Source organism: Lepidochelys olivacea (assembly GCF_965140295.1).
Source record: "Lepidochelys olivacea isolate rLepOli2 genome assembly, chromosome: 7".
In the NCBI taxonomy this organism is placed as follows: Eukaryota; Metazoa; Chordata; order Testudines; family Cheloniidae; genus Lepidochelys; species Lepidochelys olivacea.
The window spans coordinates 25720521-25739581 of NC_140417.1; the positions used below are offsets into that span (position 1 = coordinate 25720521).

A 19061-nucleotide genomic window follows, 5' to 3' on the forward strand; every position below is an offset into this window, starting at 1 on the left:
CCTTAGAGACTAACCAATTTATTTGAGCGTGAGCTTTCCTGAGCTACAGCCCACTTCATCGGATGCAGTGAGCTGCAGCTCACGAAAGCTCATGCTCAAATAAATTGGTTAGTCTCTGAGGTGCCACAAGTCCTCCTGTTCTTTCTGGAGGGAGAGTGTGGAGCAGACAGGAAGAGAGAATGACAAGGAGGAAGAAAAAGAAAGGGGACAGGGAGAAACAGAGAATGAGGAGGGTGTGAGGAGAAGAAGGGAGAGAGAGAGACGACTCTTAAATAGGAAGGGCAGGGGCAAATGAAAGAGAAAAGAGGAGAGGGAGAATGTGTGTGTGAGAGAGAGAGACAGGCGTGTGGGAGGTTGTTGAACACAGGAGCCAAGGGGCGGGACTCTGGCCTTGAACTGGGGGTAGAACTGCGCCGGAGAACGCCTGGCGTGTGAAGTTCTCGGACTTCCCTGGCGTGTGGGGAATGTGGGTGCCCGGCCTCTCCTGACAGCCGCTTCGCTGCAGCTCGAAGTTCCTGGGGCCCAGCACCGCCGGGCGCTGCGTTGTGTCGCCTCCTCCTCCTTCCCCACGGCCTGCTGAGGGAGCCCGGGGAAAGTGGCCCCCGCTCAATCCCTGAGCGCTCTGCGGCCCCTGCCAGGGGCTGCAACCGCTGCTCTGCGAGCTGGAGTTCGGGCCGCCGCCTCAGAGTCGCTGCCCTGGCTGCAGCTCCGAGCCGCCAATGCAGGGAGCCCAGCAGCAGCGGGAAGGTACGAGGTAAGGTGCCAGCGCCTGGTTTCTCCTCAGCTCTGACCACTTCCATGGGAACCTGAGGTGGGAGGGGAGCTTTGCTTGGGGCTGGGGTGGGGTTGCCGCTGCCTGCCAAGCGGAAAGGGACAGATCCTGCCGGGGCCATTGTGAGCGGCTCGTCTGGCCGTCCCCAAACAGCCGCGAACAACAACAGATACCGAGCGGTGAACTGGCCACATCTGCTTCAGAGAAAGCCCCCTGGAGGGAACTCCAGCAGCGCCTCCCGTCCCATGACACGGAGGGAAGGTTGAGTCATTTAGAGGTTAATGGGAGGATTCACACCAGCTTAGCCGAGGCTGCGCTCCAGGGTAGGTTGGGTTTCCCCATACACACCCACCCGCAGCTCTTTCCCAGCCTGCTGACTGACAGGGGGCTTTGTACGGCTTTAACTACCCCCCTATACCTAAAGCGGTACAACCACTGGCGGCTGTGTGTGCACGCTGCAGAGGGTTTTGAGGAAAACCGCCACGGATTTTGTAGGATTCACACATCAGGCAGGGTTTGCAGGGTCAAGTTTATTAAAGATAAGTAAGGATAATAGGCGGGAAAGGGATAGGACCATACATTTTCAAAGCATTATACAAACACTAACTCATTTATCCTTGTATTACACCTAAAAAAACCAGAGAGGTGAAGTGACTTGCTCAAGGCTACAGAATGAGTCAGTGGCAAATCCAGGATTACACTGTGTGGCCTGATTCTTCTGGAACATGTGTTACTCCATTAACTGCTTATTTCATAGTCCTGCAAACAGCCTGGGATTTTCAAAAGAGTTCAAGGGAGTTAGGTGCCCAACTCCCAGGGTGCCTTACTCTTTTAGGTTGCTTTGAAAATTGCACTCTCTACAACATGAGTAATTTTACTCATTCAAGTAGTCCCATTGCATATGTCTGCACTGCAGCTGGGAGCCAGCCTCCCTGCCTGCGTAGACAGACTTGTGCTTGTGCACTGAAAGTAACAGGGGTGCAAAGTCTACACTAGCAGAGGATTGGGCTAGCCACCCAACTCCCTAGGTCTGTGTTTGGGTGATTAGCTTGAGCCTCCCAAGGTACAGCATGCTAGTTTGAGCCCTTCCAGTGCCAGTTTGTGCACCCAGCTGCAGAGTAGACATACCCACTGAGTTCAAAGTCACTCTGTGTAAGTATCTGTAGGACCGGGGCTTTATGCTGATATAAGTGGAAGAAGAATCAAGCCCAGGGAACTTCTGATTCTCAGTCCTGTACCTCAGTCACTACACAATGCTGCCTCAAGTTTTGTAAAATTGACATACCAAGGAGATGAAAGAGCACATGGTGTTGTTGTAATTACACAGGATTCTGAAATTAAAAGCAGCAGATTATATATAGACTTCAAAACAGAGCTAGTGTTAATTAACCTGTAATAGATAGTTGTGTGAATTAACTTTAATGTTTGTGAAGTTCTTTGAAGAGGAAAACCACTATGCACTGTAAGTGTGAAATATTGCTAAATTCTTACTCACTGCCAGTGGCACTTCAACAGGGTCACCTTTGTGATGTGGGAATGGCTATGGATCTAATTTAATGTGTGTGTGAGAGGGGCTATTTTACCCCAAATAATTTGGTTTTATGAGGTGGTATGTTTATTTTTCTCCATACTACTAAAATTTTGTGAATGTGTATAAGCATGCTTTTATATTTGTATGTAGATACTTTCTCATCTGTACATAGGGCCATATGCACTCTTTTGCAGTAAAAGAATAGAAACATTTTTTGATCTTCAAACATTTGTTACAGAATTGAGCTACTGAGGACCCCAATTCTGCAGCTTTTTTAGGAGTCTGCTTGCATGAAACTGTAGTAACTGTTAATGGCTATGGATAACGAACTCATTGCAGAGATCACAAAACTAGATACCGTGCAGGGGAGTGGGGAAGTATGGAGCAGTGAGCTGCTTCACACATGGTAGAATCTGCAGTAAAGACCTTAGTGTGTGGAAATGTATAGAAAACTTTCAGGTTTCTTGTAATCTGAGGTGAAGACAGCCACCACTGCTTAGCTATCTATATAAATGTTTATCAATGTTTTATTGTTTTCTGTAGTTTGGTACTTCAGGTCTTGAGCAGAAATCCCTATTAATTTCCAAGGGGAGTTGTGCTTTAAAAATCAGTGATAAAACAAGAGGTTGTGACTTGCCAGGGTAGCACATGTATTGTAGTATTTTTGGCCTCACTCCCCATGGATTTCCTCAAACCTCAGTTCCATTTTTGATTTTGCAGTTCTTCTCCCTGGGATCATTGTTGTGCTCTTAGTTGGTCTGGTAATATTTGTGCATAGAATCTGGAGTGAGGTGTTTTGTAGGGAGTTTCTTGCTTTTTCAGCAGGTAAGCTATGAAAATGCATGGACCATAATTAGGATCTATAGTAGAACCTCACAGTACAAACGCCAGAGTTACGAACTGACCAGTGAACCACACACCTCATCTAGAACCAGAAGTACACAATCAGAAGCAGAGACCAAAAAAAAAAAAAAAGTGCTGTACTATATGTAAACTACTTAAAAAAAAAAAAGGGGGGGGGGAAGCAGCATTTTTCTTCTGCATATAAAGTTTCAACGCTGTATTAAATCAATGTGTAGTTGTAAACTTTTGAAAGAGCAACCATAACATTTTGTTCAGAGTTATGAACATTTCAGAGTTACAGACTCCATTCCCGAGGTGTTCATAACTCCGAGTTTCTCCTGTATTTTGTTTTGCCATTCATGAGTTGAAGTGAAACAAAGCTGCAGAGGCTCAGCAACTTTTTGCCTAAATTTGGATTTAGAAGTTAATTTTTGTCTTCCAGATAGGAATATTTAGCTTTTAGCAATGTTTGTTTTTGCATAAAGATGGGTTCAAACCCAAGTGCTGGACCTGAATACTTAAACTATGTGAGAGTTTGCACCTAAACTTTGAAGCTCTGATTCTCATCTTGATTTTTGTTCACTGGTATATTTAGTGAGCAACTAAAAGTAAAACAGTCATATGCTACAAATCTTTCAAACAAGATATTTTAAGTATGTTTTGTATCTACTTTTCTGAGGCTGTTATGAACCTAATAGTTTTATAAATGTCATCTTTGAAGCAATGCTTAGTGCAACCACAGTCAATTTATTCTGATCTTTTTAGGTATGCTTTTTTGGAAGATATAAGGTGTGTGTATATGTGTATATATATACACACACCCTAAACAATTTCATCAACAATGTAGATGTTAACCTATTTGCTGTGAACCAGCTGTTTCTTTCCTATGTGGTACTGATATTCCATAAAATTTAGTTGCTTTTAAGGAGACTTACCAAGTATACTACACAGCACTGCCTGAAATATGGTTCATGCAATGAATCCCTGATGTAACATTAAGATAGACCTTTAGTGAGTTTAAAGACCCCCAATTCAGTGTTAGAACCACATTCTGTTCTTAATTTGCCCCACTGAGCCCAGGTACTTCAAGGTCTGAGATTTGTGTGAGTGTTATTTTGTATCAGATCTCTCTCACTCTCTACACATGAATGAGAAGTTTTAACTGGTTGTTGGGGCTTATTCCAAGTCTTCAGCTTATCCAGCTTGATATTCAATAATATGAAATTTACTGTCTGTATTTTAAGTTCCTAAAAGTTTCTATTAGGTTCAAGAAGCTTGTAATTATTTTGAGTACTACATGTGATAACCTCTCCCCCATTAGTACAAAAACTATAATAAATACACTTAGAATCCTTTTGAAGTTGTCTGTGTGCACTGAGCTATATTGCAAGCAGCTTAAATTCAGTTAAATCTCTCATTCCTTCTGAACAATAATTCCATATGAATTGTTATTTTTTCACTTATAATACATAAGGGTGATTGGCAGAGGGATCCTCTTAATAGGAGACTTCAAAGAATTTTGTGGGTTTAAGTCAATTCCTTTAATGTTATTTTAAACTAGCCTTTTTGTGTTTAATTTTGTAGGTCTCTTTATTTAAATTTTAACCAGAATCTATCTTGGAGAAAGTGAGGCTGTACAATTGCTTCCTTGCAGCTATTTTTATCCATAGCAAGGATTTGGATTGAAGGTTAGTTCCTGTGAACCTGTATGGTGTCACCCCCCCCCCCCCTTTCTTTCTGAATCATGTTCCTCAAGTTTTAATGTTGTTTTGGAGTTTTAATTGCTTGACTCCCATGAAAGCTGTAGCAAGCAAGCTAAACCACTGCACAAGACTAAAAGTTTGAACTGATATAGTATATAGAATTATTACATTGTACCATGACAGGTTTCAGAGTAACAGCCGTGTTAGTCTGTATTCGCAAAAAGAAAAGGAGTACTTGTGGCACCTTAGAAACTAACCAATTTATTTGAGCATAAGCTTTTGTGAGCTACAGTTCACTTCATCGGATGCATACTGTGGAACTAGTATGCATCCGATGAAGTGAGCTGTAGCTCACGAAAGCTTATGCTAAAATAAATTGGTTAGTCTCTAAGGTGCCACAAGTACTCCTTTTCTTTTTACATTGTACTATGTTTGTCATCAAATAAAGGACTTTATAAATATGCTCTAATAATCTGTGACTAACAAATATCTCATATACATTCATTGAGGTAGCCATAGCTCCAAAGTCGCTATTATGAAGTAAACATCTCTATACAAAATGTGTATTAACCGGGGGTAGAGTTAAAGCAGTGCACAGGAGCATCATGTAAGTGGTGCGCTTTAAACCATGGAAATGTAAACAATGTACTTGAATTTCCAGAGGTGCCTTTATTAGGTCCCGGTCAAGTTACAGGTGCTCAACACTGTTCAGGATCAAGCTGTAAGAGTTGAGATGCTTGACATCTGAGTGTCAGGCCCTTAATGCCTAAACAAAGGGACATGTTTTAATTGTTTTTATTACTTCTCCCTAATCACCTAACTAAGGCTTGGCTACACCTAGTTTTTGTACTGTTTATAACTATTTCAGATAGGGGAGTGATTTTTTTTAAACTGAAATAGTTATTCTGGTATAGCTTATTCCTCTTTCAGTATGGGAATAATTATACTGGTATAATTGCACCCATGCTGGACTTCGTACTGCTTTAACTATACTGCTATAGCTAAAATGGAACAATTTTTGTGTGTTAAAAATTCTGTTGACTTCCATGACACTGAAGATTGTGCAAACTCTGAAAAGTTGGGTGGTGAGAAATCTGGACTTGAGTGGCTCTCTGTCATGCCAGAGCCTCTATTGGAAGGAATTTCACTCTGCAACAGTGGAACATCTCTTCGGGTAGCTAACAAACTGATGATACTTAATTGCAACTGTAGTTTGTTTTGGTCCACATGGCGCTTTAGTGTCAGTGTTATCTTTTGGAACCTAATTGGGTTCTAACTTGCTGTGGTAGCTAAATAAATGGTACAACTTCATTTATTTTACACACTTAATTCCGTGTTTCCTCCCCTGAGAAATTGTAGGAATTGTAAGTAAGAAAGCAATATGTCCTTAATGAATAGGCATGTTGGATATAGTCTCTTATATTTCAGCAATTATGTTTCATTCCTTTGATACATTTTTGCCCCAGAAATAATGATAAACTGTATTTTATATAATCATGAGGTTTAAAATGTTCTGCTTCAAGCAACATATGTTGTCAAAATCAATATTATGTTACTGTATCAAAGATATGTAATAACCATAGGGAGCAAGTTCTCCTGACTGAGTCCCTTACCATGTCAGCTGGAAGCTGCTCTCCATAGGTATGGTGTTTTCTCTCTCTCTCTCTTTCCCTCTCTCTTCCCGCCCCCAGTCTCCCATGTGTGGAGCACTTGCAGGATTGGGGATCATAGAATATCATGGTTGGAAGGGACCTCAGAAGGTCATCTAGTCCAACCCCCTGCTCAAAGCAGGACCAATCCCCAATTTTTGGCCCAGATCCCTAAATGGTCCCCTCAAGGGCTGAACTCACAACCCAGGGTTTAGCAGGCCAACGCTCAAACCACTGAGCTATCCTATCTGAGTAAGTCTCAAAGGCTACAGATTGAAGATAATTCTAGGATCATGCACTTTCCTTTTATCTTCATAGGTAATTCTGTTTAGCACCCTATCAGGAAACTAAACATGCAAAAGGATTTGGCCAGACATATTGAACCATGTGCCCTATAACACCCTGCTCTAGCACAGGGAGTTTGAGATAATAGCCCTAATTTTTTTAAGGATTTTTTTTTAAAGGAAGTAGGCCAGAGGAATCATAATTTAAAGCTAAGTAGAAAATTCCATTTTTATTTTAAAGACAGGTGAAACTCAGCATTATGAAGGTGTTTGTTTATTTTGTCATTTTTTCTTAGTTTTCATTTTCATTCTTGTGCAGTGTATTTGCTGAATGTAAACCATTTTCGCATTTGAGGGAAGGGCATGTAGCATGGGGAGCAGCAGTATTTTGGATGCTTGCCATCTTGTGATTAGGCAAACTGGTGGTTGTGTGTATATCTGCCTTCACTTCTTCTCTAAAAATGTTTTACTTAAATGTTGCCTGTAGTAAGACATTTAATTTACTTGAACAAAACATAATTGTGCTTTGTTTGGAAGTTTCTCTAGTGTTCCAGAAGGATGCTTATTTTTTGCATCTTCATAATTTTTCCTTTTTTAAAATTACTTGAAACCACCAAAAGCCCTTTTTACTTAATATACTCCTCAGAAGTGACTCTGGTATTCTTTCCAAGGCAAATTTGCAGGATTTGTCCCCATTACCATCTTAGAACAATATTTTTGAATAACACCTCAAATGCTTTACTTTCAAATTTGGTGTTTTGAGGAGGATAGAGTTAAATTCCTCTCTCATGTTACTAACTGTATGAGTCACTAGAATTGGTAACAGAAATACTTCTCATAATCTTTGGAAAGAACCTTTCAGCACTGTTTTGCTGCGTAGTATCGACGTAGAAGACACAAAGGCAGTGTCTTAATATAAAAGTAGAACTGTTGGTACTTGAGATCATCAACAAGCATATTAACTTGAACCAGATGAACAAAATCAGCAGAGCTTCTTACACTCATATAACTTCTAAGATTTCAGCCAAAATCAAGACAGAAACAGATGAGCACTAAGGGCCAGATTGTGCCATTTAAGTTTTGGTGGTTTGGAGGTGGGGAGAGACAGAATCAACAGTTTAAATTACTGGGCAAGTGTTAGTGTATATCAGTAGTACTATATGGCCCATTTATTTTGCCTCACTTCTGGCATTAGAAAAAATAAAAACAGACCTGTTGAATTATTCCACTTGCCACAAAATGACAGATAAGACTTAATGGGAACAAATTCAGTGGAATTAAATATCTTTGATTGCTATTAAACTTCATAAGTTATAACAACAAAAGTGTTCTGTACTTGAGTGTATTAACTCTTATTCACATATTCATAGATACGAAAGAACATTTTGTGTGTGTGCATGTCTGCGCGCATGTGTGTGGGTGAGATTACTGAGAAGGACACAGAGTATTGAAACACTTGAGTCTGTTTATTTTTTTATGGGATAAACTACTAAAGCTACTTTTCTCTACAGACAGGACTGCCCTTCTCCCCTTCCCCCCCAATTGAAATCACTTAGATTTTTTGCTTTGCTTTGTTTTTTCAACAAACAAAACCAGTACTTTGCCAGTAGTAGTTTTTCAACATAGTAATGTCATACCCTTTCACCCTCTATTTCACCAATGTAAATTACTGCAAAACTGACTAATGCTCCTTCCAGGAGACAGGATTGTAGATTAGATGAACCAATGGTATGAGCCATTCTATAATTCCTATTTTCATAAAGCTACCCCTTTTTTGGAAATACAACAGTCTGGAAAGAATACGCATTTACATTTTTTGTGGGGGTGCATGAGCATACTCACTTCTGCTTTCACTGAAATGAGTGAGTAGGAGATTGGACCCTTCAAGGGCATTTAGTAACTGAAAGGTGACTCCAGTCTTAAGAACAGGTGCAACTTTGGCATCAGCACTGCAATTTTACCCATCAATTTGCTTGAATTTTATTCTAGGATGTTTTGTAATGTATTTGGTTGGCTTCATGCTTTTGTGGCTTCTGGTCACTGCAGGAAAAAAAGTAGGTGCTCAGAACTAAGGGATTAAGCCCACTCACAACTATATTGCAAACTAGTGATTCTTCTGCTGCATTAAAGAATACCATGTTAGTGGTGCTGGATTCAGTATGGTAGAAATTTGCATTGTTCCCTATTGCCTCCTGCTTTAAGTTCCTTTGTGCAGAGACTAACAGTAGCATTCATGGTCTACCAAAGGTGTCTAGTTTCCAGGCATTTTTTTCCCCCCTTACCTGCTCAGTGGTTCTCAACCAGGGGTACACAGAGCCCTGGGGGTACGCAGAGGTCTTCCAGGGGGTACTCAACTCATTTAGATCAGTTTCTCAACCTGGAGGTTGTGATCCCCAGGGAGGGTTGCGGGACAGATTTAGGGGGATTGCAAGTTCAGGGCCAGCATTTGGGGTGGCAAACAGGGAAACTGGCTGGGACCCCACGCCACAAGGGGGCCCCACAAAGCTAAGTTACATGCTTCAGTTCCGAGCAGCGGGGCTCAGGCTTCAGCCCCGCTGCCAGGAGCTCTGGCTTCAGACAAGGCTCAACTATCACACTGAAATGTAAGTACAATATTTATATTTCCATTAATCTATTTTATAGTTATATGGTAAAAATGAGAAAGTAAGCAATTTTTCAGTAGCAGTGTGCTGTGACACTTTTTTGCATTTTTATGTCTGATTTTGTAAGCAAGTAGTTTGTAAGTGAGGTGAAACTTGGGGTACACAAGACAAATCAGACTCCTGAAAGGGGTACAGTAGTTTGGAAAGATTGAGAACCACTGTGATAAACATCCTAACTACCATTAGCAGTGGGATGGGGTTCTATAGTCCTTGATGTGGCCCATAGCACCATTACAATTTTAGGGTCCTGTCCCTTTTGAAACCTGGACTGTTCTGATGCAATTGCCAATAATAGAGCCTAGCACATGGTATTTTTTATAAAATGGACACTGATTCATTAGGAGGTGGATTGGAACATGAGCTCATTTAACATACAGGTGTCAGATAGTGACTGACAGATTGTTACCACCAACTTGGAATGGATCTGAAGTGATGCTGACAACCTAGAAGTGAAAGGCTCTATATGCCATATATAATCCTCTGAGCCACCTACTTCCATCTGCTTGTTTACATTTTCAGTACGTTATGATTATCTTGCCTTCTGAGTGTACCTTTGTATGTACACTTGTATCTATATAACATATTTGTTCCTCTAAATGGAACAGGAGTTAATTGTGTGGTGAGACTTGTGAGGTCTGACCTGCGGGAGAGGATAAAGTACATTTAAGGTATGTATTTTTAAAAAGTCCTTGTGCAAGTTCTTTGGAGCATTAGGCACATATTTCAAAAGCAAAATGACTGCCATTGCAGGTCAGCTTCAAGGAGCTAAATAATGGCATTCTGTATTTGTTGCACTGTGGTCAAAAACTATTTGGAATAATTGTAATGCATGAGAAAGAAAGGTCCACAATGTACTGGTTTGCACTGAAGTGATTATGCAATGTGAAATTTCCGAGCATTGCCTGTTACTTGAGGGATTTTTCTACCCACTACAGATGTAGGGTGTTTTTTTTTCAATTCTGATTCTAACTTATCTTAAGTATGTTGTTGGAAGGACCTCTTTTTCTTTGTATTAGGTTATGCCAAGTGTCTTAGTGGTATGAACATGTCTGGCAATCGCTGCATAGTATCTGAAAATTGTTGATTTAACTTTTGCAGAGGGGATTGTTTGCAGCACTTGCTGCTGAAGCAGCATCATTATTTAATTACATACACTTAAAATCTATGCTTTAACATGCTATTTGCTTAAGGCAATGTGCTAGTTAGAAGCTGTTCTGCCTTGTGTGTGTGTGTGTGTGTGTGTGTGTGTGTGTAAATGAGAGACTTTCCAGAAAGCAGCAGAGCTGTAACCATTTGCGTTCAATGAAAAGTACAGAATTCTGTACATCTAGTAAAGGGTTGATGATGTGGCTTTCTGGATGTAAGGGCTCTTGTCTCAGAGAACAAGGAGCAGCAGTTAGTAACCTTCTCCCTATCCTCTCTGATTTTTCACTGTGGCAAACGTAAATTATTTTATTTTATTTTTTCATTACTCCTCTGACACTGTTGATACTGGGGTTTACAATGAAACCCTCAAAGATTTTTCCACAGTTCCGTTGTCAGACAGAAATGCACAAGATAATTTTCAGTAAACTGAGGCATTTTGCTGGACAGTAGGGGAGGGAGGAGCACAAGGGTCTGTTGGGTAAATTTAATGTTAAGTTGTTAATTGTGAGTAGAGGTCTTTAGTGTTACACTAAATTCACTGTGGGCCTATTCATGAAGGCTTTATTCTGTTGGAGTTTTGCCTAACTAAGGAGTGAAGGAAAAAGAGATAATCTGAGCTTTAGGGGTCAAATGCTGGTTCCCTGTGGTTTTTTAAAGACCAAAATGATAGACTTGACGTAGGGGAATCTATGCTGGGAATGCAGAAGATAGATTATCATCGTTTCTGCCTTCGCCAACCTGTGGCAATGAAACATGGGCTAACTTGATGACAATGACCTGTTTGCAACTCTCATGTAATTTTTAGACCTTCTGATCACTCCCCTATCATTGGTCTTGCATTGGTGTCCTGTGCAGACTTTTTGTGGCCTGGTATCCTCCAAACTGACTGTATCTGTTCTGATTGCATACTTTCCTGTAGAACCCCCTTGTCCGTAAGCAGGTCCAGGATATCCCTGAGTAATTAAAGTGATAGTTCTACAATTTTTAACACAGATTTCTATACACCACCCACTAGAATTCCTACACCATACACTACAACACTCGTTGTAAGAAGCAGGGAGAAGAAAAGGGGAATGCCAAATTTCCCTTGTCGCTTCAACACTAATATGGATGTTTCCTGAGACTATCATCTGTGCAAGACAGTGACAGTAACATAGCTGCCATAAATTGGGTGTCTGAAGGTGTTCACTTATGCTTTTGTTCTGGGGTTTTATTTTCCTCCATGTAATATTTCCTTCTATCAGATCAGAGCATGATCTCTAGCATAGCCTATAGCAGAGGTTCTCAAACTGGCGGTCAGGACCCCTGAGGGGGTCGCAAGGTTATTACATGGGGGGTCGTGAGCTGTTAGCCTCCACCACAAACCCTGCTTTGCCTCCAGCATATATAGTGGTGGTAGATAAATTAAAAACACTTCTTTTATATATAAGGGAGGGGGTGTCACACTTAGAGGTTTGCTGTGTGAAAGGGGTCACCAGTAAAAATTGTTTGAGAACCACTGGCCTATAGCATATAATTACAGTACATGTACCTTTATGGGGAGCAGTCAAGGTTCACTGCACAAAATGAGGGTGAGGAACAGATTACATCTTGGGTTGAGTCTTTTAAATTAATATTCATTGACTGACTTTGGCAAATAGCTCCAGATTATTAGGAAAGGGTTGGTAGATTTTTTTTTTTTTTTCCCCTTCAGGCTTAAGCATGCACAGTGCTTTACACTTCAAGTTCAAACAAGAGTTGGACATGGATATTGAGATACTTGTGGGTAGCCTGTTTTTCCTGCTGGACTATTCTTATAGTGCTTCTTGAATGAATTAATTTTTAAGATATCACTGGAAAATTATTTCTGATGTTGATGTCTGTATTTCAATCTTGTAACACAATATTTTGTTATCTGAGAACAAAATCTTGCGTTAGTAGTTTTATCTTTAATTCTATATAGGTCACTTAAACATATACTGTAATTCTTGACAGTATATACATTGCATCTGAACAACAGCACAGGTTATAATTGTATGTTAGAATTTAGTCCCAGTCTAAAACACATGTGCTGAAGCAATTCTAAGAGAGTTTTGTGCTCAATGAGTAACTTCAAGGAGAAACACTTCATGAGGTGTTGATTTGACTAAAATCTGAATGTTTAGGTTTAACCGTTCTGAAACATTTCATTTAGAATTCGCTTAGCAAAACATTAAACTGCATTTTCCTATTGTGTCAGATTGCCTTAAGGGATCTGTAGTTCTGGCCCTTCTCTCCTCTGGGCTGGGCTCCCTGGAGTATATCTACCTTGAGACAACATTTCCTCTGACAGAGCTGTGTGGTACATCATGGGAGACGTGACTTTGGGAGCATTATGGGAGATGTAGTCCAGTGAGGAGAGAATGGGGTGTGTCAGACTCCCAAACTACAATTCTGATAAGGCAATGCATCATAATGGGAAAACACCGTTGAATATTGAAATGACTCAAAACAAAGAGTTTCGGGTAATTTCAACAAAAAAACCCCATGCATTTTGATTATGGGAATGTCAAAATTTAATTTTTTTTTAAATTTCCATTCAGCAGAAAGATTTGAAATTTCAACTTTTCATTCCAATTTGGGGGGAAAAAATTTGGAATTTCCTATGGGGTAGAAATTCCAAATTTTGCTCAGCTCTAGTAAAATGAGCAGTTGAGAACTTGTGAATAAATATATCAACTTTTTGGGCAAGTGGTGGGTGTGTACAAATCAAAGCTATCTCTAAGTAATAATTAACTTGTATATTTATGTCTTTAGCCAATATTTAGGTGAGCTCATCTTGAATAATTATGCAATGAATTGGGCATAAACATGAACTCTTCTTCAAGGAGAGTCCCTGTAGGAGTTCCACTTCAGGTGAATGCACTATCCCCATCTCATGCTGTTGTCGGCGCCTACCTAGCACTCGCAACCCGACTCCTCTCAGTTCCTTCTTAACCGTCCTTGGCCTGAGACAGAGCTCCCAGCAGTGTGAAAACAGATACTATTCTTAGAGCTTAGAAGAGTTTCTTAGAATACTTTTTAATAGATTAGATATGGTTATTTACCCTTTCTTTCCCCGTTTATTTTCTGTTTAAATTTGTTTTTCTTTTTATAACTCTATTTCTACCCATCTGAATAGTTACTGTTCAACTATACAGTTGAACTGCCATAGTTACAGTATGCCTGGTTCATCAGGCTTCAAGTGTTGCCTTTCCTGCCAGGGGACGATCCTGGTGCTGGACGGGCACTCTCAATGTGTCCACTGCTTAGGTGAGATACATACACCTCGGAAGTGCTCTCACTGCAGTAACTTAAAGACTCAAGCCTGAAAGGACAGAGATTTGCATCTCAAACTTATTCTTCTGGAGAAGTCTCTGTGCCTGGTATCCAATCCTGGCCAGCAGACAAAGATCTCCAGAGATGTCATCTTCTCCACACAAGAAGGCTCATTCCTCCAAAAAAGGCTCTGAGGAAAAGAGCATCAACTTCTCCACTGAAAGACCCAGCAAAAAAGAAGCTGTCTTCAGGTCATTCCCTACCCTCAGTAATGACCAGACCGCAACTGAGTACATACAAGGCACCAGGATCCTCCAGTATTGCGTGTACCGTGACAACCACTGACCCCAAGTGGACAGACTCAGAGTTGAGAAGCAAACGAATGCCCTCCTCCTTTGCTATGGCACTGATGGAACTGGACATGGCACCGAGGTATTCCCCACAGCTTATGGTGCCACCACCTTTTCCAGTAGTGCAGAATGCTCTGAGGTCAACACTGACACCTGTGCCTGCAGCAGCATCATTGGCACTGACCACTTTGGTGCCAAAACCACATGACTCTTCAATGCCACAATCTTTGCTATTCGATACCTATGTCTCTCTGGCCTTACAGTGTCATCTTCACTTACATACACAGGTCCAAAGCCCCTTCCATCCATTGAGGGGCACTGCTCAACAGTCACCTGAAGTGGACCATCCTGAAGTGGACCATCCACTCCTCGACGAAGAGAAGGTTACTCATCCTGTACAGTAACTGAGGATCTTTGAGATGGGTGTCCCTGTGGGTGCTCCACTCCCTCTCTCCTCACATCTATTTCAGAGTTCAATTTCCAGACTCTATGGTAGAGAAGGAACTGAGGGGGGTCGGGGCATGTGTGCGCTGGATAGGCACCGACAACGGTGAGAGACGGGGATAGCTCATGTATGACTTAGACGAGCACTGCTGCAGAAACTCTCTGATCGAAGGCATGGGGGCATGCATTCACCTGAAGTGGAGCACCCACAGGGACACCCATCTCGAAGAATAATTGTTCTTTCTACCTTCAAATAGGCTAGTCTTATTGTCTTCCCTTCACAATAAGGGCTCCTTCTGGGTCTCTCAGTAACAGAACGAGGTTTCAAAAATGGCCTCCCCAGAGATTCTACCCCTTTCTACCACATGGGCCAGAAGGATCTGCATTTCCCTGGGAGGCCCCAACCAGGGATGTCAGTAAGGTTCCCCTGAGGAGGTAGCAAGATGAGGGAGCTGGACATGTTGGCCCCTTACTGTATTCTCCAGTGCTGGCAGTGTCCATTGCCCTCCAACCACATCCAGAGAAGAGGCAGAATGTGAGGAGGTGGCCAAGCTCTACAGCAGGGGTGGACAAACTTTGTGGCCCAAGGGCCATACTGGGTATGGAAATTGTATAGCAGGCCATGAATGCTCACAAAATTGGGGGTTGGGGTGTAGAAGGGGGTGAGGGCTCCAGCTGGGGGTGCAGGCTCTGGGGTGGGGCTGGAAAAGAGGAGTTCAGGGTGCAGGAGGGGGCTCTGGACAGAGGCAGGGGATTGAGGGGTGGGGGGGGGGGTGAGGGCTCCAGCTGTGGGTACAGGCTCTGGGGTGGGGCTGGGGATGAGGGGTTGCAGGTGTAGGAGGGTGCTCCAGACTGGGACTGAGGGGTTTGGAGGGCGGGAGGGGGATCAGGGCTGGGTCTGGGGTGCAGGCTCTGGGGGGCACTTACCTCAAGCAGCTCCCAGAAGCAGTGGCATGTCCCCTCTCCGGCTCCTACATGGAGGCGCAACCAGGCTGCTCTGCGCGCTGCCCCACCCACAGGCGTCACCCCTGCAGCTCCTACGGCTTTGGTTCTTGGCCAGTGGGAGCTGCGGGGTGGCACTTGGGGCAGGGGCAGCGTGTGGAGCCCCCTGGCTTCCCCTATGTGTAGGAGCCAGAGTGGGGACATGCTGCTGCTTCCAGGAGCACACCCCGGCTGGAGCAGGGCAAGCCCCAGACTCCGCTGCCTGGTGGGAACTTGAGGGCTGGCCCCTGGGCCATAGTTTGCCCACTCCTTCTCTACAGTCAGGAGTGCGGCTGCTGGTGCAAACTGTAGGGACAAAGGCCCAATTTTCTATCCAGTGTGCTACCCTTCTGGCATTCCTCCCCAGATGGAGATGGAGAAGTAGGAGCAACTTACCCCTGAAGCCAGCTATTCCATTCCTGCCTTCTTGGGGAAGAGTCTGTGTCTGTGTGTCTAGAGTTTGAGGCAACCCCACCAAGACTGGGCTTGAGTGTGTATGTATGTGGCAGGGGGGACTACACTCTGCCTACAGAGCCAGCAGAGCTCCCCAGTAAGACACATCAGTAAAGAGAGTGCCAGGCAGGTGAAGCAGGAGACACAGACCTTTCCATTTGGTTCTGGCTTTCTTGGCCTTGCTCGCTCCCTGAAGCCTGCAGGTGCAATGGATACCAGAAACATCTTGGGAGGGGAAAGGGAGCTGAGTTGACAATGTCTCCAAAAGGCAAATTCAACCCTGGGACAAAGCTGGGAATTAGATAGTTACACTACGGTGCCCCAGTCAGACATTTGAAATAAAGGTTGAATTTTTTCTCATTAAAGCTCTGTGGCAGGGAGGTTTGGCTGAGCTGCTTGCTGCTGTGTAGATAGATAAAACTGGAGGAAACTGCTGGGGATGGGCCATTTCCCTACTGCCAGTGAGTGTCAGGTCTGGTTCCGCTTCAAGCTGGCGGAAGTACCCATTGTAATGGATCTCTGGACCCTTTTATTTGAAGAAAGGAAAAACATTATGTTCACCAGAAATTTTCCTAGCTTCTGGTGGCTTGCATTCTGGTTGTTTTAATTCATTAGTCTGCAGAAGACACTGATCTGTCGTACTGCTGATGTAAATACTGTTAGCCTGATATTTGCGGGGGAGGGATAGCTCAGTGGTTTGAACATTGGCCTGCTAAACCCAGGGTTGTTAGTTCAATCCTTGAGGGGGCCATTTATGGATCTGGGGCAAAAATTGGGGCTTGGTCTTGCTTTGAGCAGAGGGTTGGACTAGATGACCTCTTGAGGTCCCTTCCAACCCTGATATTCTGTGATTCTATGATAAATCTGTAGGCGGAGTCTAATGAAATCCAGAGCTTGCTCAATACAAACAGGATGATTCTGATGGCTGAAAATACCTGGTATTATTTTGTTTGACTATTAAAAAAACAAACAAAAAACCCTCCAAAAGCAACCTTTGCAGAGAAGTTTCACATTACTACTGTGGATCATATTTCATGATGCAATTAACTTTCTCAATTTTGGGGGCCTTGGTTTATACTTGTAATTAGCATGTGTCATAAATATAAAGGGAAGGGTAAACCCCTTTAAAATACCTCCTGGCCAGAGGAAAAGCCCTTTCACCTGTAAAGGGTTAAGAAGCTAGGATAACCTCGCTGGCACCTGACCAAAAAGACCAATGAGGAAACAAGATACTTTCAAAGCGGGGCGGGGGGGGGACAAAGGGTCTGGGTCTGTCTGTGATGCTTTTGCCGGGGACAGAACAGGAATGGAGTCTTAGAACTTAGTAAGTAATCTAGCTAGATATGCGTTTGATTATGATTTCTTTAAATGGCTGAGAAAATAAACTGTGCTGAATGGAATGGATATTCCTGTCTTTGTGTCTTTTTGTAACTTAAGGTTTTGCCTAGAGGGATTCTCTATGTTTTGAATCTAATTACCCTGTAAGGTATTTACCATCCTGATTTTACAGAGGTGATTCTTTTTACTTTTTCTTCTATTAAAATTCTTCTTTTAAGAAACTGAATGCTTTTTTCATTGTTCTTAAGAGCCAAGGGTTTGGGTCTGTGGTCACCTATGCAAATTGGTGAGGATTTTTATCAAACCTTCTCCAGGAAGGGGGGTGCAAGGTTTTGGTGAGGATTTTTTGGGGGAAAGACGTTTCCAAACGACTCTTTCCCAATAATAAACCTGATTAGACGTTTGGTGGTGGCAGCGAAAGGGCAAAAGGTAAAATAGTTTGTACCTTGGGGAAGGTTTAACCTAAGCTGGTAAAAGTAAGCTTAGGAGGTTTTCCTGCAGGTCCCCACATCTGTACCCTAGAGTTCAGAGTGGGAAAGGAACCTTGACAGCATGTGAAAAGCACAGACTTGGAGCAGATTAGGCCATGTGTGCCTTTCCGAAATGTTACAGTATGGAAATTATTACTGCCAGTACTTGAATATGTTTATGCTGTTTTATAGAATGACTTCAGGCCTCATTCCTGAAAGTGGCACTTTATCAATTTGGGGCTGAAATCTGACCTTAGAAGCGATATAATTTAGTGAAGAAGATCCTCTACATTTTTAAACATTTGAAAAGTAAATCGATCCACCAATGTTCTGAGGCTCATCTTAAAGTAATATGTTCGCTCCGGCTGCTGCTCTGCGGGAACATAACTAACATTATGTATAGCTCTGTACATAGTCCTGCTGACATGAACTGTGCTGGCACACATTCAAAGAAGTAAACAAAAGGCAATCAGTGTTGGCTTCTGCAGAACTAGCAACTCTGAAAAACAATGGCTAAATACTGTTCAATTTATTCATGCAAGTAGTCCCATTGATTAACTTGGAGATTACTGAAGTGAGGCAGGCAAAATTTGGTCTTAAAATGCTTGTCCAAAGTTTTGATCTACTCTGTTTCTCTTGTATATATTTGCAAATGCATAAATCTGTTCACCTGAATTTTTTTTTAATTACTCAATATTTTTATTCTTTTTTTAGAAAAAAGATGAATGGCAGTAGCCCAGCACGCATAATGAGCAACCCTCAAATAATAGACCAGTGTGCCCGAGGAGGAATAGAGGAAAAAAAAGTTGGGTAAGTAAACAATCTTTAATTTTAATCTTTCAAGAGGTTAATAAACAATGAGAGAAGTAATTTAAAAAATAATTAAGTTCCTTTATGTTTCCCTCTCTTTCTAGTGTCTTAACAATAAAACATGAAAAGCGGGGAAGGGTTTTATTTATTTTTATTTAATAGTGCAGGTCTGGGTGTCTCACAGGTTTGGTAATGGAAGAGATGAGGTGAAATCCTGGCCCCACTGAAGTCATTGGCCAAACTGCCTCTGACTCCAATAGGGCTAAGATGGCACATATGGAATCTTTCAACTTTGTCATACAATTTAAATCTCATCCACATTGGTGGTAATGGAGAACTGAGCCACTT

At 42.2% G+C, this 19061-nt stretch overlaps 1 protein-coding gene across 3 annotated transcripts in view; it reads left to right on the forward strand.

The window, feature by feature from the left end:
* The first annotated feature begins 403 nt into the window (after nt 1-403).
* ARHGEF3 (Rho guanine nucleotide exchange factor 3) overlaps nt 404-19061 on the forward strand; it is a 311727-nt gene continuing 293069 nt past the window's right edge. The window contains exons 1-2 of one of the 3 annotated variants that reach the window (XM_084634596.1): nt 404-754; nt 18618-18713. In XM_084634596.1, the coding sequence (XP_084490722.1) occupies nt 720-754; nt 18618-18713 (131 nt within the window). In that variant the 5' untranslated portion in view covers nt 404-719. Of the gene's footprint in view, nt 755-4814; nt 4835-18617; nt 18714-19061 lie in introns of those variants that run through there. The other 2 variants (XM_084634597.1, XM_084634598.1) reach the window with 2 other exon arrangements.